Source organism: Pleurodeles waltl, chromosome 10, assembly GCF_031143425.1.
Source record: "Pleurodeles waltl isolate 20211129_DDA chromosome 10, aPleWal1.hap1.20221129, whole genome shotgun sequence".
NCBI lineage: Eukaryota > Metazoa > Chordata > Amphibia > Caudata > Salamandridae > Pleurodeles > Pleurodeles waltl.
This window is the reverse complement of record NC_090449.1, coordinates 497,640,345-497,663,775: the sequence shown is the minus strand read 5'-3', so window position 1 is coordinate 497,663,775 and position 23,431 is coordinate 497,640,345. Positions and strand designations below refer to the sequence as shown.

At 45.8% G+C, this 23,431-nt stretch overlaps 1 protein-coding gene across 2 annotated transcripts in view; it reads left to right on the top strand.

The window, feature by feature from the left end:
• The window catches only part of DHX30 (DExH-box helicase 30), a 501,635-nt gene that overhangs the window by 336,049 nt on the left and 142,155 nt on the right, over window positions 1-23,431 (top strand). For both annotated transcript variants that reach the window (XM_069210866.1, XM_069210867.1), the window contains one exon: window positions 13,533-13,708. In XM_069210866.1, the coding sequence (XP_069066967.1) occupies window positions 13,533-13,708 (176 nt within the window). The remainder of the gene's footprint in view (window positions 1-13,532; window positions 13,709-23,431) is intronic.

The following is a 23,431-nucleotide window of genomic DNA, read 5'->3' as shown; positions in this document are numbered from 1 at the left end:
AGAAACTTAACAAAACTTACCTCCCCAGGAACTGTTGATTTTTGCACTGTGTCCACTTTTAAAATAGCTTATTGCAATTTTAACCTATACTGTGTTTACTACTGCTTTAATTCAAAGTTCCATACTTACCTGTGTGAAGTACCTTGCATTTTATGTATTTACTTCAAATCTTAAATCTTGTGGTTCTAAAATAAATTAAGATATTTTTCTGTATAAAACCTATTGGCCTGGAGTAAGTCTTTGAGTGTGTGTTCCTCATTTATTGCCTGTGTGTACAAGAGATGCTTAACACTACCCTCTGATAAGCCTACTGCTCAACTACGCTACCACAAAATAGAGCATTAGTATTATCTACTTTTGCCACTATCAGCCTCTAAGGGGAACCCTTGGTCTCTGTGCACACTGTCTCTCACTTTGAGATAGTCTATACAGAGCCACCTTCCTACATGCACTTATGAACATCATAATAGCCAGCTGCATAGCATGGTTCAGGTTATGAGGTGAAACTGTAATAAATGAATCCAGGTATAAGTATGAATGCATAAAACACACAAGTAGCAGTGTTATAGAAGCTTAAATATGCAGCATGACAACAGTAAAAAAGCACATTTTTTTTAATAGATTTATTTTTACTCAAGCAATGTACAATGTAGTATTTTGTCTGCCCCAGCACTGATAATTTAAAACTTTCACAGCCTAGAGCAATAAAAAGCACAGTTTGTCATCCACTACAGAGCAGTACCAACAGCTCATCCTGTTCTCTGCCCCCTGTTCGATAAGCTATTTGCATTAAAGTGTCTCCCTACGTGATATTTCCATGGCAGTCCAATTCAGTCACAAGTTCTCTATTCCATCAGCTACCTCTTGTGTCCTTCCTTCAAGGTAGCGCCTCAGTGTTCTCCATATGCCCCTTGTGTGTGATCCCCTTGGTAGCAGAGTGCAGTATAGCTTCCAGTTAGTGTTGGAGGGTGCCAAGTCACTAAACCCATTTGTCCACTCAAGAGGTGCACCCATTCTCTCCGACATGGGTATCCGTTGTTTACTTAACAGCAGTACCAGACCAGCAAACATTGTACTATGATTGGGTACCATTTTAACAAAACCCAGTAGACCTCTGCCTGTAACCTGAAGCCCACAATTTTGTTTAGTATATGAAAGTCTGTTTCAATAATCTGCAGCTGTGTAGCATCTCCACGCCAAGTGTAGGAAGTCTGCCGTGACTAGCACTTATCTTGCATGTACCGTTCTCTCCCGGAATATCTGTGGATTTTAACTGGGGTATAGTAAATCTGATATATAAAATTATAATGTATTAATCTATGTCTGTCGTTCATGGAGAAGCTTGTTTGTGTGTTGGCAGCAGTATTCCCATTGTGCATCTATTAATTGTGTGTGCAGGTCTCGCGACCAATTATCCTTGGAGAAAAGTGTCTTTCTCTGCATAGGCCTTAGGATCTTGATATACATTAAGGTAATCATTTTGGTAGCTAATCAGCCAGCTACAGCAAGACTCCCTAGTCACCAAACTGCTGGTTCTTAGGCTTATGTGAAGAATGCCTCCCTTACTGACTCTCTAGACCTGTTGTAGAAGAATGTTGCCAAGGGTGTAGAGTGGTCCCTTCATAGTTATTCATGTAAATTAATAAATTATCCCCCACACATACAGATCTCCCAATGTGACAAGTCGTCTGTCTCATTGGTGTTGCATCGTTAGGGGTTCACTGTTGATGGGTAGATAGGGGGTTGAATTCATTTTGTATTCGGGAGATACATATCAGCTGTGCCTGAAATCCAAACCAGCTGTGCCCACGCCCAAATTGCGCAATTCCCCACATGTATATCAGAACTTGTCCGCGTCAGAGTTTTCATGATGACACTGGTGAGTCTATGGGGTACCCCCAGTCCCACTTTTAAACCTGATGTAGTACTTGTCTGTGGTAATGAATCCAGTGCATGGTGAACTGTGCCTATGCAATAATAATAGAACTCCAAATGTGGTCCTGCACCCCCTGTGTGGTTGTATGGCCTCTGCAGTTACTGCCACCTAACCTGTGGCTGCCTGCCTGTCTGCTCGCCCATGTGAGTTTCATTAGTGATGACTGCAGCTGGTTGAAAATCCCTGAGTCAACAGTATTGAAATGTTTTGAAATAGGTTAAGTAGCTGTGAGAGTATCACCATTGTTATAAGCGCAATACAACCTGCAATTGTTAATGAAAAATGCACAAAAGTTAGCACAGCCCAATCAGTTCAATGAGAATGGTCTTATATCACACAGGATCCCCAGAGATCCTAGCAATCCAACATAGACTCCCAATTGGAAAGAATGTTTTAAGCTGTTGGATTTTAATCCACCTTCACCTTTCTTCCAAAAGTCTGCAGTTGCCACGTATTTTCAATCAACGTAAGAATTTTCCTTACCGCATACCCACCTCATTCTTTACCAGGGTCAGCACTGCTCAGCACCGCACTGAGAGGATTTCTCTGGAACAGTTGGATCCCGCAGGTTGCACTGAACAAATGTTTTAAACCCACATTTGACAGTCTCATATTATGGGGCATCCCATCTCGTAGTGCTTATGAGTCGTGGTCCAACAAATTTGAAAACACTGCATACACTTCTGAAGGCTGGGCTCTGCAAGATACCCATATTTTATATCTGCTGCTTGGAGGCTCTATAATGCTTGCCCTATTTCCAGCCGCACATGGGGTTTTGAATTTATGCAGAACAACTCTTAAGGACATTGGGTGGGCTAAACAGTTGACAGGTGAGACTCCCCTCTGAACAGGCAGACTGCTCCAACAGGTAACTTAGCTCCAAGACTTTAGACAATGGGAGCAAAATGGGGTATCTACTTTGAGGGATGTAGTGGTGGGAACGATTTACAAATATATTTTGATCTCCTCTGTAATCAATTTTATTGTTAACTGCAACTCCGATACTCCCTTACACCATGCAAGAAATCTCTCAGTACACTTCCAACTGCAGCCCTCTAGAGGCTACTATCCTGCTTGAACCCTCAGTGGAATCCCAAGATCTCAAAATGTACAAATCTTTAGTGATAAACACACCAGACTCTTTCCCACAACTGTGAGAAGCATGGGAACGCAAAGTAGATCTACAAGAGGACAGTAACTGGTGGGAGGCTCGGGACTCATCCTGGGAAACGGCAAAAGCCGCGAGACTCCTGGCGATCCAGTTGAAATACCTCCAATGTACCTGCTTCACCAGAGAAAGGCAATGGCGGATGTGGGCAGTTACCTCGCCACACTGCCTCTGCTGCTCTGCCCAGAAAGGCGAAGTTATTCATATCATTTAGCACTGTAAAGGCTTTGAAGCATTCTGGACCAGAGTTTTAGCCATTCTAGGGAGCATTTTGGGCTGGACCTTAACTAGAGACCCTAAGCTGATTTTTCTGCCCATCACAACGGATCTGGAGAGAGACCTTAGCAAAGGTGTGCTACTATGACTGGGCCTGGTTTGAGCCAAGTGCTATGTAGCAGTGTTGGAAGAGGACAGAAGGACCACCACTAGAGGCCTGGAACTAGGAGATGTACCTCAACTTGAGTCTGGAAAGGTCCATTTACCGCATCCATCGTTATCCCCATAAACAAAGGAACATTTGGAGGCATTAGGGACAGTTCAAAAGCATCCAAATAGGCCCTTTTGAAGGGAGGGGAGGTGTTGACACAGGAGGGTAGAGATCCGGTGAGCTTGTCTGGAAAGGGGGGCTGACATATAATATGCTAAATCTGACTTAACTAATTGAGCAGCCTTCTTTGTACAGTAGTGGGCAGTGTTTCACTGATTTCACTGATTGTCAATTGTACTGACTAATAATATGTGTTGAAGACTCTTAGTTTCTTTCATTGTAATATCAGAAAACCAATAAAGTTTGTTATTAAAAAAAAAAAAAGTCTTAATTTATCTGGTAGAGACATATTCTAGTTACAGATTCCTTACCTTAGAACTTTCCCCCAGGCGTCAGACTGGATCTGATGATTTTTTTTTCGAGCAATACCCTTGCACTTTGGTAGGTGGCGTCCGTCAACTCCGCGGGTGTTGTTGGCGTCGTAGTCTCGTGATGACTTCGGGAGTACATAGGCGCAGGGCTCAGTGACGTCAGTTTCTTTTCACGACTTTCCACGCCAAAGCGCAGAGACACAAAGAACACTGAAATTAGTCTGCCAGAGCTAAAGCCCTAAATGGGAACCTCTGTCCCTAGAAATCAGTTCGCAAGCGGGGAGGATGGGCGGTCGGTGAGAAATGTGAAACTAGAAAATGTCTATACCAGATATTTCTAAACCGAAGGTACGTAACTTGTATATCTGATAGAGACTTCTAGTTGCTGATTCCTTGCCTTAGAATAGATACCCATGCAATGCCATCCTCAGAGATGGGCTGCTAAACAAGATCATACTAGAAAGTCCTACAGGAACGAAAGATCAAAGTAATCATCCAGATGGACCCAACTGTCCAGGCAGTAATATTAAGTAAATAAGTGCAAGGATGCCCAAGTAGCTGCCTGGCTGATATCCAGGACAGGTAATCCACGTGCTAATGCAGTGGAAGCAGCAGTTGCTCTGGTGGAATGAGCGTGCAAGCCCTCAGGGGGCTGCTTCCTAGTCAAAGCGTGGCACATCTTGAGGCAAAGAAGTACCCATCAAGAGATGGTACATTTTTGCACCCCCTTCCCTTTGTTCACACCTACATATCAAACAAAGAGTTGATCGTCCACCCGGAAATCTTTAGTACGATTGAGGTAGAACGCCAACGCTCTTTTTTGGATCCAGGTGGTGGAGTCTCTCCTCCTCATGAGAAGGACGTGGAGGTGTGTAAAAAGTAGGCAAGGTGATGGACTGGCCTGCATGAAAAAGTGAAACCACTTTGGGAAGGAAGGGAGTCTTAGTGCTTAACACCACTTTGTCAGGGTTCACAGACAAAAATGGAGGCTTAGAAGAAAGACCCTGAAGATCACTCACTCTGAGAGCAGTAGTGATGGCAACAAGAAAAACTGTTTTGAAAGTAAGGAGCCCTAAGGGTTAATTGTGCATGAGCTCAAATGGAGTACACATTAAGTAAGTAAGTAAAGATTGAGGTCCCACTGAAGCATGATAAATGGAATGGGAGGAAACAAATGGGTGAGACCCTTAAGAAATTGACTAACAATAGGAGTTAGAGTAAAGGCTGATAAAGTAACCTAAGAAAGGCTGAAATAGCTGATAAATAACCTTTGAGGGTGCCCAAAGCAGAGCCCTGCTAGGATAAAGAGAGAATGAACAAAAGAACCTCAAAAAGAGGAGCAGAGAGGGGATCAACATATTTGTTGGTACACAATGCCACAAATTCATGCCAATGATAGGAGTATACTGTTTTGGTGGAGGGACGCCTAGCTGCCAAGATATCATCACAGACTTCGGGTGGAAGGTTAAAAGTCGTCAACTGCCGCTGATCAATCTCCAGCCATGAAGGCTGAGATTGGACAAGTTTGAGTAGAGAACAGTTCCCTGCTGCTGTGACAGAAGATCCTCCCGAAGGGGTAGTCTGAGTGGAGGATCGGTGGCCATGCTCCGTAGCTCTGGTTACCATACTGTCCGTGCCCAGTTCGGAGCCACCAAGATGACTTGGGTCCGGTCGTTCCTGATCTTCTTGAGAACTCTGGGCAGAAGTGGTATAGGCCGAAAGGCATAAAGGAGGCTGGAGTTCCACTCAAGACGAAAAGTGTCTCAGAGAGAGTGCCGCCTTGGAAACTCCAACGTGCAAAACAGCTGACAATGTGCGTTCTCTGCGGAGGCAAACAGATCTAACCAAGGCTTTCCCTACTGCTGAAAGAGACTGCGCCACTTCCGGATGGAGACGCCATTCGTGAATGACTATGAAACAATGGCTGAGTTCATCTGCTCTGGTGTTCAGAGAGCCTTCCAGATGTTGAGCCACCAGGGTAATGTCGTAATGTGTCATCTATGACCAGAGGCGTAGTTCCTCCTGACAAAGGGTCCAGTGCCCTACTCCACCCTGTTTGTTGCAGTACCACATGGTGGTAGTGTTGTCTGTGAACACTTGTACAACTTTCCATTGGAGAGAGGGAAGAAATGCTTTTGACGCAAGCCTGACCGCCCGTAGCTACAGAAGACTGATATGGAGATTGATATAGAGGCCTCTGATCTCCGCCTCTCCCATGTGGCCGCCCCATCCCAGAAGTGAGAAATCCTTCACTATGGATAGATCTGGCTGGGGAAGGGAGAGGGATCTGCCGTTGACCCAATGCAGGTCTTTGGCAGTCCCCTACAATATCTGGTCCCTGTCGGAGATATTTCCCTGATGCTGCGTACACTGGAACTTCAAGTTCCACTGCAGAGCCTGCATATGCCATCTGGCTTGTGTCACTAGCAGGATTCAGGAGGCCATGAGGCCCAGGTGCCTCAGAGTCAATCTCACTGAAACCCAATGTAAGGAAATGCCTCCTTGGCATGGTTACCCCCTGACTTTTTTCCTTTGCTGATGCCAAGTTATGATTTGAAACTGTGCTGAGGCCTGCTAACCTGGCCCCAGCACCAGTGTTCTTTCCCTAAAACTGTACCTTTGTTTCCACAATTGGCACACCCTGGCATCCAGGTAAGTCCCTTGTAACTGGTACCCCTGGTTCCAAGGGTCCTGATGCCAGGGAAGGTCTCTAAGGGCAGCAGCATGTCTTATGCCACCCTGGGGACCCCTCACTCAGCACAGACACACTGCTTGCCAGCTTGTGTGTGCTGGTGGGGAGAAAATGACTAAGTCGACATGGCATTCCCCTCAGGTTGCCATGCCAACCTCACACTGCCTATGGCATAGATAAGTCACCCCTCTAGCAGGCCTTAAAGCCCTAAGGCAGGGTGCTCTATACCATAGGTGAATGCATAGGTGCATGAGCACTATGCCCCTACAGTGTCTAAGCAAAACCTTAGACATTTTAAGTGCAGGGTAGCCATAAGAGTATATGGTCTGGGAGTCTGTCAGACACGAACTCCACAGATCCATAATGGCTACACTGAAAACTGGGAAGTTTGGTATCAAACTTCTCATCACAATAAATGCACACTGATGCCAGTGTACATTTTATTGTGAAATACACCCCAGAGGGCATCTTAGAAATGCCCCCTGAAAACATACCCGACTTCCAGTGTGGGCTGACTAGTTTTGCCAGCCTGCCGCACACTGAACATGTTGCTGGCCACATGGGGAGAGTGCCTTTGTCACTCTGTGGCTAGTAACAAAGCCTGTACTGGGTGGAGGTGCTTCTCACCTCCCCCTGCAGGAGCTTTAACACCTGCTCACCCCCTTTGTTACAGCGCCACAGGGCATTCCAGCTAGTGGAGATGCCCGTCCCCTCCAGCCACGGGCCCACTTTTGGCGGCAAGGCCGGAGGAGATAATGAGAAAAACAAGGAGGAGTCACTGGCCAGTCAGGACAACCCCTAAGGTGTCCTGAGCTGAGGTGACTCTGACTTTTAGAAATCCTCCTTCTTGCAGATGGAGGATTCCCCCAATAGGATTAGGGATGTGCCCCCTCCCGTCAGGGAGGTGGCACAAAGAGGGTGTAGCCACCCTCAGGGCTAGTAGCCATTGGCTACTAACCCCCCAGACCTAAACACACCCCTAAATTGAGTATATTAGGGGCCCCCAGAACCTAGGAAAACAGATTCCTGCAACCTGAAGACGAAGAAGGACTGCTGACCTGAAAGCCCCGCAGAGAAGACGGAGACACCAACTGCTTTGGCCCCAGCCCTACCGGCCTGTCTCCCCACTTCCAGAAAAACTGCTACAGCGACGCGTTCCCCAGGGTCCAGTGACCTCTGAAGCCTCAGAGGACTACCCTGCATGTAAAAGGACCAAGAACTCCCAAGGTCTGCGGCTCTGCTTCAAAGAAGATACAACTTTGCAACAAAGAAACAACTTTTAAAGGACTGCACGTTTCCCGCCGGTAGCGTGAGACTTTCCACTCTGCACCCAACGCCCCCGGCTCGACCTGCGGAGAAACAACACTACAGGGGGGACTCACCGGTGACTGCGACCCTGTGAGTAGCCAGAGTTGACCCCCCTGAGCCCCCCAGCGACGCCTGCAGAGGAAATCCAGAGGCTCCCCCTGACCGCAACTGCCTGCTTCTAAGAACCTGACGCCTGGTAAAGACACTGCACCCGCAGCCCCCAGGACCTAAAGGATCCGACTTCCAGTGTAGAAGCAACCCCCAGGTGGCCCCCTCCCTTGCCCAGGTGGTGGCTACCCCGAGGAGCCCCCCCCCCCTTTGCCTGCCTGCTTCGCTGAAGAGACCCCTGGGTCTCCCATAGAACTCCATTGCAAACCCGATGCCTGTTTGCACTCTGCACCCGGCCGCCCCCATGCCGCTGAGGGTGTACTTTTTGTGCTGACTTGTGTCCCCCCCGGTGCCCTACAAAACCCCCCTGGTCTGCCCTCCGAAGTTGCGGGTACCTACCTGCTGGCAGACTGGAACCGGGGCACCCCCTTCTCCATTGAAGCCTATGTGTTTTGGGCACCACTTTAACCTCCCTGAGCTGCTGGTGTGGTAACTTTGGGGTTGCCCTGAACCCCCAACGGTGGGCTACTTTGGACCTAAGTGTGAACCCTGTAGGTGGTTTACTTACCTGCAAAACTAACAAATACTTACCTCCCCCAGGAACTGTTGAAATTTTTGCCAAACCTTTACATGCTATTTTGCTGATTCAAAGTTCCTATGATACCTGAGTAAAGTACCTTTCATTTAAAGTATTGATTGTAAATCTTGAACCTGTGTTTCTTAAAATAAACTAAGAAAATATTTTTTTCTATATAAAAACCTATTGGCCTGGAATTGTCTTCGAGTGTGTGTTCCTCATTTATTGCTTGTGTGTGTACAACAAATGCTTAACACTACCCTCTGATAAGCCTACTGCTCGACCACACTACCACAAAATAGAGCATTAGAATTATCTCTTTTTGCCACTATCTTACCTCTAAGGGGAACCCTTGGACTCTGTGCATACTATTTCTTACTTTGAAATAGTGCATACAGAGCCAACTTGCTACACCCAAGATAGAGGCTGAAAGATCGGAATCAAAACCTTAATAATCTGGACTTCCTTTTCGGGAGGATAGGCCCAAAACTGCACAGTGTCCAGAACAGCGCCAATAAAATGGAGCATCCGAGAGGGAGTCAGGTGTGACTTTTGCACGTTGATAGTGAACCCCAGCATGTGCAGGAGGTTCGCTGTAGTCTGAAGGTGGGAGATGACTTTCTGGGGCCTGTCCACCTTCAGCAGCCAGTCGTCGAGGTAGGAGAAGACTGAGACCCTGAACCTGTGCAGATGAGCTGCAAACACCGCAATCACTTTTGTGAACACCCGAGGGGCGCTGGTAAAGCTGAAGGGGAGCATAGTAAATTAAAAGTGCTTGTGACCTACCACGAATCATAGGTAATGTCTGTGGGTAGTCAGGATTGGAATATGGAGATAAGCCTCCTGCAAGTCCAACGCTACCATCCAGTCTTCCGGGTCCAAGGCAGACAGGACCTGAGCCAGGGTGAGCATTTTGAATGTATCCTTCTTGAGCAAGAGATTGAGGTCCCAATGGTCTAGGATAGGACATAGGCCCTTGTCTTTTTTGGGCACTAGAAAGTAGCAAGAGTAACAACCACGACCTGCTACTGGCGCAGGGACCCTCCCTATTGCTCCCTTGGGCAAGAGAGCCGCAACTTCATGTTGGTGAAGCCCCATTTGACCATCCGGTATACGGCTGACTGATGGAGGCATGGCTGGATGGGCAGATTCGAAGGGGAAGGAGCAGCCCCTTCTCATGATCTGCAAAACCCACCTTTCTGTAGTGATGGATTCCCAGTGGGGCAGGTGATGGCGAATCCTGCCACCAAATGGAGCAGAGTGAGGGGACTGACTAGGAGGGTTTGGAGGCTGCAGCCAGGGGCAGGGGTGGCATGGACAGACCTCTGGTTCCCTCTCCGACGACCACGTGGGATTCCGCGTCCCCGGCCATCCCGTGGCTGAACAGCATGGGTGGCACAGTGGCTGGGAAAGGGATGTGACAGGGAGCCCCCTCCGTGGCCACGAAAGGGGCGAAAGGCAGAGTTGGTGACGAGGGGCAGTAGAAAGGCAGAGGGACTGAGCCGTAGCCTGGGAGTCCTTGAACCTCTCCAAAACCGTTTCCGCCTTGTCTACAAAGAGACGGGAGCCATCAAAGGGGATGCCCATAAGAATCTGTTGGACATCCCCTGAGAAACCAGATGAGCGTAACCAGGCGTGGTGCCTCAAGGCCACTGTCGTCACAACCGATCTACCTAGAGTCGGTCATGTCCAGCTGACATCTGATAGTGAACTTTGCTGCGTCTCTCTCTCATCGGTGACCGCTTGGGAGACGATAGCCCAGGCCTCCTCCGGTATCTGTGGCAGAACTTGCATGACCTTATCCCACAGAGAGTGAGTATAGCTGCCCAATAGGCATGCGGTGTTCACTGACCGCAGCACGAGACTGGAGGAAGAAAACCTCTTCTTCCCAAATTGTTCCAGCCTTTTTGATTCCCTGTCCAGAGGTTTGGGAAGGGAGTGTTCCAGAGGATGAGAATGCCTGGATGACCAGGCTCTCAGCGTGGCATGTTGGGACAGGACTTTAGGGTTGTTTGGGGTGGCCGATGGCTGCGTGCAATAGGACATCGGTGAGGGCTTCACTGAATGGAAGAAGAGACTACGATGTGGAAGCCCTGGTTGAATCACCTCAGTCAGAAGATTAGACCTGACCTGAACAAGGCAGCTGAAGGCCGAGGACCTCAGCCGCTCTGCTGACCACGATGGTATAAGCTGCTGCCTCTGTTGTAGGCCCGGTAGGAGGAGACATCATGCCGGCATCTGGAGAGGTATCCAGACCACTGGCCTCTCCCAACTCCTGTGCCCAGTCCAAGTTAGGGTCATCCTGGTATTCATAAGGGACCAGGGACCCCTCCAATTCTTCCCCGAATTTGAACACATAAGAATAATAGTCAGAATCCAACCTGGGGTGAATAGGCACCATCGAAGGAGGAGGCAGCGTTGGCTGATGCCTGTCTGGCTCTGAGTTGTCGAGGATCAGGATCGGGCCGATCTCAGTGGTGGGCACCACCAACATTGGGGAGCATGATCATTCGAACCAGCGCTGGGGAAGGGCTCAATGGTACAACCGGTGTCTGTAGATCCGGAGGGGACTTCAGTGGCCAAAGGCGCTGGCACGGAACCCAAAGGCCCCCCCGACCAAACCCCTTGGGGGCAAATGTGACGTATCGGACTGCCCAAAAATGAGGCGCATAGCCTCCTAAAATTCCTTTAATTAGGCAGATATCGCCCCGGCTCACAGAAACTCGGAGAGGCACAACGCGGACCCAGAAGCAGGCTCTGAAGCCAGGTCTCAAGCGTTGACACTCCTCCTGCATCACATCAACCGAGCAATGGGGCAAACTCGAAGGGAGATGGGATCTCTTCATCTTCTTCCTCTTTCCTTGATCCGATGACTTCGAAGAAGATGAGTGGTGGTGGCTCTGCTACCTGTCTCAAGACCTTCCCCTCGAGGAAAACCAGGACCTACGCGGAGTTGAGCTCCGGGCCGCCATAAGCTTGAGGGACTGCTCCCTCAAGGCCTTCAGCTGCAACGGCCCGGCACTCGGAGCATGACTTGTGGTTGCGGTTGCGCTTCAGGCACCACAAACAGACTTGATGCAGATCCGTCATCGACCTCATGTGGTGACCGTCCTCGCACGTTTTGAAGCAGGTCTCCGGGGACATCACTCGAAGCACCAAAAAGTCTGCGAGAGTCGAAGTCGGTTAAAAAGTGACCAAGGGTAGCTCACTCCGGATCAGCGCATGGCGCTGAAAGAAAAGAACTGACGTTACTGCGCTCAGGTGGCATCTATGTACTACTCCTGACGTCATCACATCGACTACGACACCCGCGGAGTCGACTGACGCCACCTTCTGACCCACTAGGGTAGTGCTCGAAGAAAAAATCTCCGGATCCAGTCTGATGCCTGGGGGAAAATTCTAAGGTAAGGAATCTGCAACTAGAAGTTTCCATCAGATGGTCTGGTTACCTTCAACAAACAATATACACATAATATTAATCTGTTATGCATTGTTCTTTTATAACCTTGAGTGCTATGGCCAGTGTTATTTCATGGGAACAAATACTGTATGTTTTGTTGATCCTTCTGAAGTTCTGGAGATTATTTTAGCTTTTTTTTATACTCCCAGCTAGTCAGTAGTAGGAGATTTCAGATATAGAGAAGCATTATATCTAGTTATATCTAGTCTAAGCTACTTTCTTTAGAGCAGTAGCACAATGTGAGCTACTTCTGAGTTCAGGTGTGTCTGACTGAATTTTTCACTAACACTGCTAACTCCACAAATCTCAAATAAAGGTAATGGTGCCAAAGGCAAACTTGCCAGTACATATTTGAGAAAGATACAACGTATATTATCCCTCAAAATTTCAAAGTATGTTTCTTTCACTTTCATTGATGGTATCTGCTTCTAAAATATGATCACTACCGCAGCTGACTTGTGTTAGGGAAAACAACTTCATCATGGAAAAGATAAATTCTATTTAGTTTGGCTAGTCTGAAATCAACTAAGTTGTGTCACCAAAGTAGCTTTTGCTATGTGGTCGGTAGATCAGCTGTCATTGTAAGAATGAGGTCTGCTTCAAAGACCTTGCTTTTCAGCTACCTTTTCTTCTAATTTAGGGCACAGCAATACGGTCTCCTCCCGACTTTGGCTTAGTCCTGGCTAGTTGTGATTTTTGCTTCAAACAGGGCCCTGTCCCTGCTAAATATCTTATGTAGTTAGATGCCTCATATGGTCTCCTGGAGGTCTAGACCGATTACTGGCAGTAATTCAAGTTTGAAGTTCTAGTGGGAAGCTTCAAGTGCAAGCAAAACACAATTCCTGGGAACAAAGGACAAATTGATTGTCACTTCTACAGGGGATGATGGCCACCTTTAGGGAAATAATCTTTTAGTGGAAACTCCATCATGAAAACAATGTTGATTATACAGGGGGCAGACTGGAAATCCATGTCTCGCCAGTAAAGATGGCTGTACCTGGGTGACTATAATCCACTTCTACAAGTTCTGTTTGCCTCATGACCCTCGATTGTCACTTTGTGAACACTGACTTATTAGTGGAACCTAGAGTCTAGCAGTTGTTATGGATACCACCATTTAACCTGCAGACTGTTGAATCCTTTGGGGGGGAAAAAAGTCAGAAAAATTTAATTAGTGAGGACCAAAGGCTTCACAACATAACTAAAGCCATAGTACAACTTATATCTCTACATCCCCAATTAAATGTTTGCAGAGTGCTAATAATATAACTTTTTAGCCATATGAAACAGCCTGATACAAGCTGTAGAAGGAAATGGACTAACTGCTGGGCTAGATGATTTAATTCTCTTAGTAGTAAATGTATCAGTGTTAATGGAAAAACAAGAATTTAAATGTATTTTTTTTTTTATTTGTTTCTCACTCAGTGCACTCAAACATTCCCATTGTGGACCAGCAGGCAATCTTTCAGAAGCCGTCACCTGGCATTCGAAAGGTTGTTCTAGCCACAAACATTGCAGAGACCTCCATCACCATTGACGACATTGTCCATGTTGTGGACTGTGGCACACAAAAGGAGCAGCGCTATGACCTCCGAACTAAAGTAAGTAAGTGAATGCGTACATTTTATGTTTTATATCTATACTGATTCGACTCAGTTTGAAAATGGTGGTATATTATGATGTTGCCTTTTTGTGTAGCAAACAATCTGCCTTTAATATGGCTTCATAGCTATTCAGCAGTCACTTATGACTTCCATTTGATTCTGAAGATTTCCTTCCTTGTCAGTAGTCTGGTTCGGCTAGTGATGTGTTATGGGTATTGTTTTCTTGTTCTTTCAATTGAGTGGCACTGATGCATTCTTGCCACTTTGGGTATATTATTTTAGTGCTGTAGGGCAGAGGGCTTTACTTACAGTTCACGTACACAGGTTCCACTTTGGTAGACTTGTCAGTACTCTGTTAGGCGATCTGTGTGCATGGTTTCTGGGAGTGATTGATGTTGGATACTTTGAAAGCTAAATAAAGGCTTTATCTGGGCTTTGATAGAAGCATGTTAGGAGTCTTAAGTGTGTTCTGCTGGGAGCTAGTACATGGTAAATCAAGGTATGTACTGGGTTGACTGTGATAATACCCCCAAAAATCAGTGAATATATATGATGTGTGTTCTTCCTCGTGTGTTCTGTTAGATGGTTTGTGTGTGGCTTACATTGATGATATTGTGGGCTATGTGATAGCTAAATGTGTTCTGTTAAGTATTCATTTGTGAAATTTCCAAGACATTAATGATGTTGCAAAAGCCCCGGTCTAATCTGAGGTGTTCGTGCTGAAATAAGGAAATCAACTTCTCTTGGATCATTGATGCTTCTTACTGTCCCTTTCACTGTCCCCACTTGTCTGCTCCAGATGACTCCCTCCCATCTCTCGCTTTCGTGTGTCACGATCTTTATATCTTCAGCCCACCCCTACTTTCCTTCTTAACGGTCACTCTTCCTTATTTTCACCTTCAATGCTCCTCATTCCCCCAACAGCATCTCGCTCACTGTCTACTGTCATTTCATCTTTGTTGTCTGTCCTGCTGTTTCATTCACCTGCCGTCCCTACTAACTCCTCCCTCCATCTCCTTTCTGCCTCCTCTTGCTGCCTGCCTCATTCTCCTCACCCACCCTTTCTTCTCAGTGGCTTCTCATTAGTACCAATACGAGCAGATATTTTGTTTTACCGCCTACTAAAAAGGCTGTATTTGTAGAAAACTCTCACCTTCAATGCGATCAGCTGTTTTTTTTGTTTTTTTTAATACGTCAAATTTTATTTAAGTGGCAACGAAGCATTCAGTATATTTCTTCCTTTCTTGCTATTTCAGGGAAGAAAGCAGGGCTTTAATGAAGTCTCCCTTATTGTTAGAAATGGGGTCTCTGGTTGGCAGTCAGTTTGCACTCTGTCCAAGCAGGGGCCCTCACTCTAGTCTGGGCAATGGAAATACACACTTAAGATAACCCCTGCTCACCTCCTTGGTAGCTTGGCACAAGCAGTCAGGCTTATCTCAAAGGCAATGTGTAAAGTATTTGTACCAACACACACAGTAATACAGTGAAACCACTACAAATATTTATCTAAATCAAACAAGACCAACACAAAAAATAATCCAATATACACAAGTCACGATATGAATTTTCAAAAGAATAAGACTCTTACTCCATAGAAAACAATGGAAACGTTGTTACACAAAGTATCAGGTTTGAGTCGTAAATAAAGCCGCACAGGCGAGAGTGCGTCAAAAAAGTCAGCGATGCGATGATTCCTTACTCGCAAGTGAGACCGGACGTCATTTTTATCTTCATTCTGGTAGGGGATGCGTCATTTTTCTCTCCTGCAAGACAGTGATGCATCGATTTCCGGATGGGGCACCTTGGATCCATGCATGCTTTCGTTTGGGTTATGACACCCGGCGATGATGTGTGAGAAATCCGGTCGCTCTGTGTCGGGAAACCGTGCCGCGTAGGTTTTGAGTCACTATCAGCAGCTGTAAGCGGACGTTGTCGTTTCTCCAGCCGCGATGCTTCAATCTCCCAGCTGCGATGCAGGTGAAGCATCGATTGTAGCTGCGAAGCTGGTGGTGTGTCGTTTTTCAGCCGCGTTGCAGGTGGTGCATCAAAATGTTCCACGCAGTCCTTGTTATGCCAACTTCACCTCTCAAGGGCAGGACTGGATAAGACACCTCTTGGCGCAGGGCAGTAATCTCAGCAGTGAGTCCAGGTGTTGGCAGAGGAAGTCTTTGATGGCCCTGAGACTTCAAAACAGGAGGCAAGCTCATTCCAAGCCCTTGGAGATTCTTCCCAAGCTGGAACATACCACAAAGTCCAGTCTTTGTCCACTCTCAGGCAGAAGCAGCAACTGCAGGCCAACCCAGCAAAGCCCAGTCACTGGCAAAGGGGCAGTACTCCTCCTCCTGCTCTTCAGCTCTTCTACTTGGCAGAGGTTCCTCTTGAATCCAGAAGTAATCTAAAAATCTGGGGTTTTGGGGTCCACTGCTTATACCCCTTTCTGCTTTTGAAGTTAGCAAACTTCAAAGGAAAGTCTCTGTTGTTCACAAGATCCTGCCTTGCCCAGGCCTGGCTCCTGACTCGCAGCAGGGGGTTGGAGACTGCATTGGGTGAGGGCAAGCACAGCCTATTCAGGTGTAAGTGACCATTCCTCCCTCCACTCAAGCCCAGATGTCTCCATCAGGGAATGCAGGCTACACCCTAGCTCCCTCTGTGTCATTGTCTAGAGGGGATTCACAAACATCCCAACTGTCAGTCTGGCCCAGACAGGGAATACACAAGCAGGCAGAGTCACAGAGTGGTATAAAAAAGAAAATGCCCACTTTCTAAAAGTGGTATTTTCAAACTGACAATTTAAAAAGCAACTTTGCCAAAAGATATATTTTTAAGTTGTGTGTTCAGAGACACCAAACTCCATATTTCTTCCTGCTCCCAAAGGGAAACTACACTTAATAGATATTTAAAGGCAGCCCCCAAGTTAACCTATGAGAGAGATAGGCCTTGCAACAGTGAAAATCGAATTTGGCAGTATTTCACTGTTGGGACTTGTATAACAAATCAGTACATGTCCCACCTTTCACATATACTGCACCCTGCCCATGGGGCTATCTAGGGCCTACCGTAGGGGTGCCTTACATTTATAAAAAGAGAACGTTTAGGTCTGGCAAGTGGGTGCACTTGCCATGTTGAATTGGCAGTTTAAAACTGCACACACTGACACTGCAGTGGGAGGTCTGAGCCATGTTTACAGGGCTACTCATGTGGGTGGCACAACCAGTGCTGCAGGCCCACTAGTAGCATTTGATTTACAGACCCTGGGAACCTCTAGTGCACTTTACTAGGGACTTACTAGTAAAATAAATATGCCAATCGTGGAAAAGCCAATTATATTTTCATTTTGCACATGAAGCACTTGCACTTTAGTACTGGTCAGCAGTGGCAAAGTGCCCAGAGTACCAAAAACAGCAAAAACTGAGTCAAACACAGACAAAACATGGGGAGCAGAGGCAAAAGACAGGGGAGACGATGCCAAGGATGCAAGGTCTAACACATATCATTTAACCTTTATTTGTTTTTAGAAAGAATTAGAACTGTTTTAAAAAGCAATGATGATTTAATATAAACCGACTTTCATTTCTTATGAGTGGCTGGCCTCAGTATGCTTAAGCTGCAAGCATTAACACATTAAACCCAGACCTATGGAACATGGCCATAGTAGCCTAGAGCTCTTCTCAATCCCCAGCACCAAGCAGCTGAAATAGCAACACTTCACTGAAGTGTGGAAGTCCTTCCCTATCGGTTGGTGGATTTAAAGGGGTGAGATGGGCCCTGGAGTGCTTCGCTCTTTGGCAGAAATAAGAGGAGAGAAGCAAAGCTAACTGTGGTCTAGCCACCATTTTTGTCTATGGTGCAGAATATAGTGGTTAACCAAACAATAGTTTTGCTGACCTAACCAGGAGGGAATCCTGTCCTGCAGGTAGGAACAAATACCCACTAGCTTCCTGGAAGCAGTGAAATGGTGCTTTGTATTATAGGTGTGGGGATGCCATCTTGATCAGCTGGAGCAGTAGGCCCCCAATTCTGTCATTCCAAGAGAGGCCAACTATAGACCCGAAAAGCTCTGTGACTGGCGGCGTACTGGCAGATGTGTTGCATGCTCAGGGATGCTGCAACTAAGCAAACCTCCCAGCGAATGGGAATGACTGTTAGCTCCAACTTGTAAAACTCATGCAGTTTTACTTACAAAGTGGTGCAAACACCCCCGAAGTTGGCATCAGAGGAGGGCTGCAGTGAGGTGTTTGATGAGACTAAGTGTGTGAATAACTGCTGTCCAGTGGCAAATGGGCACAACATGCGGGAAATAAGTTCTTTAGTGTTTCTGGGCTAAACTTTACAAGATTCCTTTCTCTAGTGGTAGCAGATAGAGAGCGTGAACAAGCAACCAAGTCACCAAGGTCCCTGTCCCCTTCCTAGCTTATCCCTGCTACGTATAATGGCCTGTAGAGGGCACGATTGCCCTTAGGGTGCAGTACTTGATATTGCCAGGTGGCTAGAGTCCACCTTCTCCAGCAACTCCCTACTCTGTGGGTGGATACTGCAGAAGTTGTTTTGCTCGTGGCCCAGTGCTATGAAGTTTTTGGCTGCATTCGTAAAGGCAAGGGTTCTAAAAAAAGCTTTTCAAGCCCTTTAGCCTCCATATGGCTGAAACATAGTAGAGGAAGAGCTCTGACCCTTGGCTGAGGGCTCTTACTTACCTGTTGAGGAAACGCCTTGTTTGACAATGCTATTCAAGAGGACCTCGGGTGCAGTGGAACCTCGACAGGTACACAGGAGCTGTTTCACTGACCAGAAGTATCAAGGATTAAAGTTAGGGGCGACCAGGGCCTTGTTAGTTGAGCTACCACTGAGCTGCAAAAGTGACTATGCCATCCAACAGGTACCAAAGGGATCCCTCAGTGAAGTACATGCTCTTAGCTAAAAATCGCCAACAGGGACACAAGAAAGAAGTCACAGGGGACAGCCAGACCCTCCCTGCACAGGGACACAGACTGGTAATGACAACTATCACTCTGGATTATCTTCAGCATTTCTCACAGGAGATCAAAACAGAGGTCAGTATGTTCAGTCAGCACATTTGGCAAAAGAGTGGAAGATCAATAGAGAATGGTGGATGAGCAAGCCCGAAGATCAACATTACTCTGCAAATATAGTTTTGTCCCTGAAGAAGAAATATGAAATGCTGATAAAGCAAGGTTTGAGGAATAGATGGCTAGTGCAGGAGCATTTGCATTTGGGGCCTTTAAGAAATGCCACTGGAAGTAATATTGAGTCTTAGGTGAGGAATCTTCTCCACTCTGTCATGGGTAGATCAGAGGATCCTATAAGCCTAGACCGCACTCATAGAATGTCATGATTGGGGCCACTGACAGAGGCTCCTCCTGAAAAGGGTACACACCCCTTCATGAGGGTAAAGAGGGCAAAATGAAGTTCAGAAAAGCACAGGACAAGATATGCTTCGAGGCACACACAATACAATGATGTTATGATTTGGTCTCTAACCTGAGGAAAAGAAAAACTGACTTCATCCAGGACTATGAAATTACCTACTAGTGTGACATCCTTTTCCCCTGTTTTTGACATGGGAAAGAGGAAGCTGTATGTACTCTCCCTTGATAAGGCACAAGAGATCTTGGGCTTGATCTTTGCTCAGGATGGCAGGGGACTGGACGACATCTGCCCAAATACAGAAGAAAGGTGACCAACATTGCAGAAGATACTGGGGAGGAAAATAGGATGACACCAGTTTCCAAAAGACGTTTCACAGGCGAACGTAGAGTCATTGTGACATGTGAAGGAGATCGGCACCCAGTTTAAAGAGACACAGAGGCTGGGTTTCTTACTCCAATGAACATCATGGCTCACCACTTGTGTGTTTGGCTACACTTGATATCCTTATTGCAGAGAGTGCTGAGAAAGTGAGTTGGTAGTTGGCTAATTAGGAGAATAGTAGAGTTAAGAGGCAGCCGAAGTTTAAAATGGACAGTTGAATTGTGGCAGGGGAGAGTTGTCCGTTTGAAGTAGTTTGGTTTTATTTGGGTATTAATGTTAAGGGAAGTAGGGAGGGAGTGGTTTAGCAAGGGAAGTTAGGGAGTGGGATCTGATTCTGAGCTGTACAATACATATTGAAGTGTGCCCTTGTGGTGACATAAGCCAGTCTTAGAATACGACGACTCCTTCGAAATCGCATTGGCTAGAAGATGATACCCTTGCTAAAACTTTCAAAACGTCTACCAGAAACTATACTAAGAGGAGCCATTAGAGGAATCTGACACTGATTTAAATGCTCTCCTTAGCGAGGCCAAAAGGTAGCATGACAACAGGCTGAAGCACTGGATGATTCCATAGGCCATGAAAAGGAAATGGTGGTATCCACAGATTATAACTGGGGTAATCGCCGGGGCGAGATGGCTATACAGCTTTATTATACAAAACGTTCTGGAGGCTTCTGGCCACAATCCTTGCAAAGCTTTATAAATTTATCTGACAAATCATTCATTTTTGCTCACTCGATGCAGCAAAAGTAGTTATTTTGAAACTAGGCAAGGAGCCTTTGCAATGTGGGTTGTATAAACTGATTTCTCTCTTGAATCTAGATGCTAAGGTTTTTTTGTTTTTTTTAATTGATGATCCTGGCAGCTTGCCTTGTGCCGGCGATTCAGCTGGACTTTATCATGGACCATTAGTGTGGAAACAACACAAAGAAAATTCTTTATAAAGTATAGAATTTTGCATGCACCATAAAAGAATGCCTTGCTCCTTTCTCTAAATGCAGAAAATGTATTTGTCAAGATGAGCTCTACATGCATGAGCTACTTGATTCATCACCTAAAATGTGGTTTGTGATTAAGTACATGGCTGATGGCTAGTTATCAATCCCAAGGGTCCATATTATAGTAAATGAAGTGACCTTCTGGAAAATTAACATTGAGACGGACAAGGAGGGCTGTCCTCAGTCGCCTTTGTTACTTACCTCCAAGTTATAACCATTACCAAATCACGTGAGAAAAAGTGACATTAATGGTGTTTATATTTGTGAGTACACCTTTAAGTTTATCATGCTTACAGATAACACAATGCTTTCCTTCTCAGATCTACTTCGTTCCCCACCCACGCTGATGAGAGAATCAAGAGTCATTAGTAAAATCTCAGGCTTAGAGGTTAATATCACAAAGTGTGAGGTGCTTGTCATGCATGTGCCACCAGATCAGTTATTGGTGCTTTGAGCACCCCTTCTGATAAGCAGCTCTTTTAAAGCTGTGTCATATTTGGGAATATGGGTACACCCTTCTACCACACAAGTCAGTTATGCAGTTATGCATAAATGACATTTGTATTCTTTTATGTTTTTTAAAAACAAATTAAGAAGTATTGATGATGATCTTTATATGGGGAGATGGAAACCAAGAATAGCGGCTAAGTATCTTTACCTGCTGCCATCAGATGTTTCTTTGGGGATCCAAAGAAATGATGGATTAAACCCAGTTCTTGTGACTGGCAGTGAATGTTTGCGTTGTTCAGCATTCTGTCCATCATCTGTTTTTTGCATTTGTCGCCGTAAGTGGGAAGGGTATGCCCAGTCGAGGGTCCCGTGCTCACTGCACCACTGGATTCAAGCTAGCCTGGCTGATGAGGGGTGATACCCTGAAACTGGTCCGGCTGATGATGGGTGATACAGCGAAACTGGTCCCAGGATGCTTGTCTCAGGTCAAGGGAGGACCTGGCCTGCCAGTTTCGGCAGTACTGTTCACATGGGGAGCAGGGTCAAGACTCATTTACATATGCCTGGCTTCAAACTGGGGTGACATGGTGGGCAAAAAGCGATGGATTAAACCCAGATCTTTGTGACTGGGCGTGATTGTTTGCATTGTCAGCATTTTGTCCATCATCTGTTCTTTTTGCATTTCTCACTGAGCAAGGGGTAGCAAGTGGTGGTGTTCCTGTCTACTTTGGGTTTTTTCTTCAACAAGGCATAGTCCCATCTTCAGCCCTCTTGAAGGCTTCCCTTTATCAGGGCCATTCTGCATACAAATACTATAAAGGCTTTCCCACCACTGCAAATAGCCTAGGACATTCAGGGTATGAGCCCAACATTTCTGCCAGTAGCTACTGTTCCAACTTAGACTGTACTGAGATTGGTTTTCCGAAGTTTTACATGCTCCAGGTGGCATGGTTCTTCGCACATGGAGGCCTTTCAATGAAACATTCCCCTGCAGTGGGCCTAAAAATAGGGATACCTCACAGGCAGGATTCGGATCATCTTAATCAACAAAGTTTATTTTGAGTTTAAAAATCCATAAAACTTATATAATAAAAAAGGATATCATTTAAAATATCACATTTACATTTCCCAAATTTCCATCAAATTGATGATAATTCTAAAGTTATAAAATAAGCTAAAAATGTTCTAAAGCTTGGTAAAAATCCTATCAAGGTACACTTTTAGCACCATTTTATTTTTAGTTTAAAAGACCTTTTTGCCACAAGGACCTGCATCTTCTGTGGGAATCATTTACTCCCTCTTCACATAAGGGCCACAGGTTTTGCTGAGGCTAATAACCTAGCGCCCTCATTACCAGGGTCATAGATAAAAGTAGTCTCCTTATCCTTACCTTTGGGGACCATTGAGCATTTGTTCCAGATTTACATAGGCGCCAGATAGATGCTCAAAAATTAACTCCTGATCCTTGCAGAGAAGGGCCCATCAAGCATTTTTTACAAATTAGCCATGAAGCTTGCAGAAGTTTAGCCATGTTGACCATGATCACCTCCCTCGTATCAGATTTCAAGGGACGGAGCGTGATTTTGCATCTTCTCACCTCAATATGATGGCACACTGGAATTATCCATCTTTTGCGAGGGGCCCTACAGGCTGGGCAAAAAAATTTGAAATGGGCAATTGATTCAGATGATTCGCTGCAAGGGTGCCTAGTTTTCAAAGTCTTCAGCACCTTCTTGGGTTCCCTTTGGAACCAGACTTTTAGCTCGTAAACAAGTTCTCATGTTCGGAATCAACAAGTTCCAGGGCACCCTCTTGATCTAGCAGATATTCCATTTTACCCAACTATTAAGCTACTCTTGTGTAGGCCTGCCTCAATCCATCAGGGTGGGCTTCCACATACTCCCACTTTAGGGCCTTTTTGTTGTTGGATAGAGACAAAACACCCAGGAGTGATGGTTTAAAACTCCAGTTTAAGGGCATTATGGTCGCTATCATGCCTTTCTAGCATTGTCATATTTGTCATAAATTGCCACATATTAAGAAATAATAGAAAATAATCCACCCTGCTGGCATATTTCAGCCGTTTAAAAGTTAAGGTCCTTTCCTGGTCTATTGGAGACCTGACATTACACACACGTAACCCTAGTTTTAGTGTGTTTTTTGTTTTGTTTTTTAAATACAAACTTTATTGGCATTTTGATGAGAATTCCATTACCATTCTATTAGCCAAGTATGTTTGTATACATCCAAGTGGGAGGAGCATGTAGTCCTGATTATCAAACAGTTAAATCGATCAGACCAACATCAGCACAAACCAATATTGCCTTATATAATAATGCCAACCCGCAACCACCCACCCCCAACTACCGTCTGCCAACTGATTTGGTAACTAAACCAATGTGGGTAGCAAGTCTAATTTTATATGCGGAAAAATAAACAAAATGGGGGCATGTGTGCTAATTTGTGTTGAGGACTGTATGCGGCTGTCTACGTGGTAACAACTT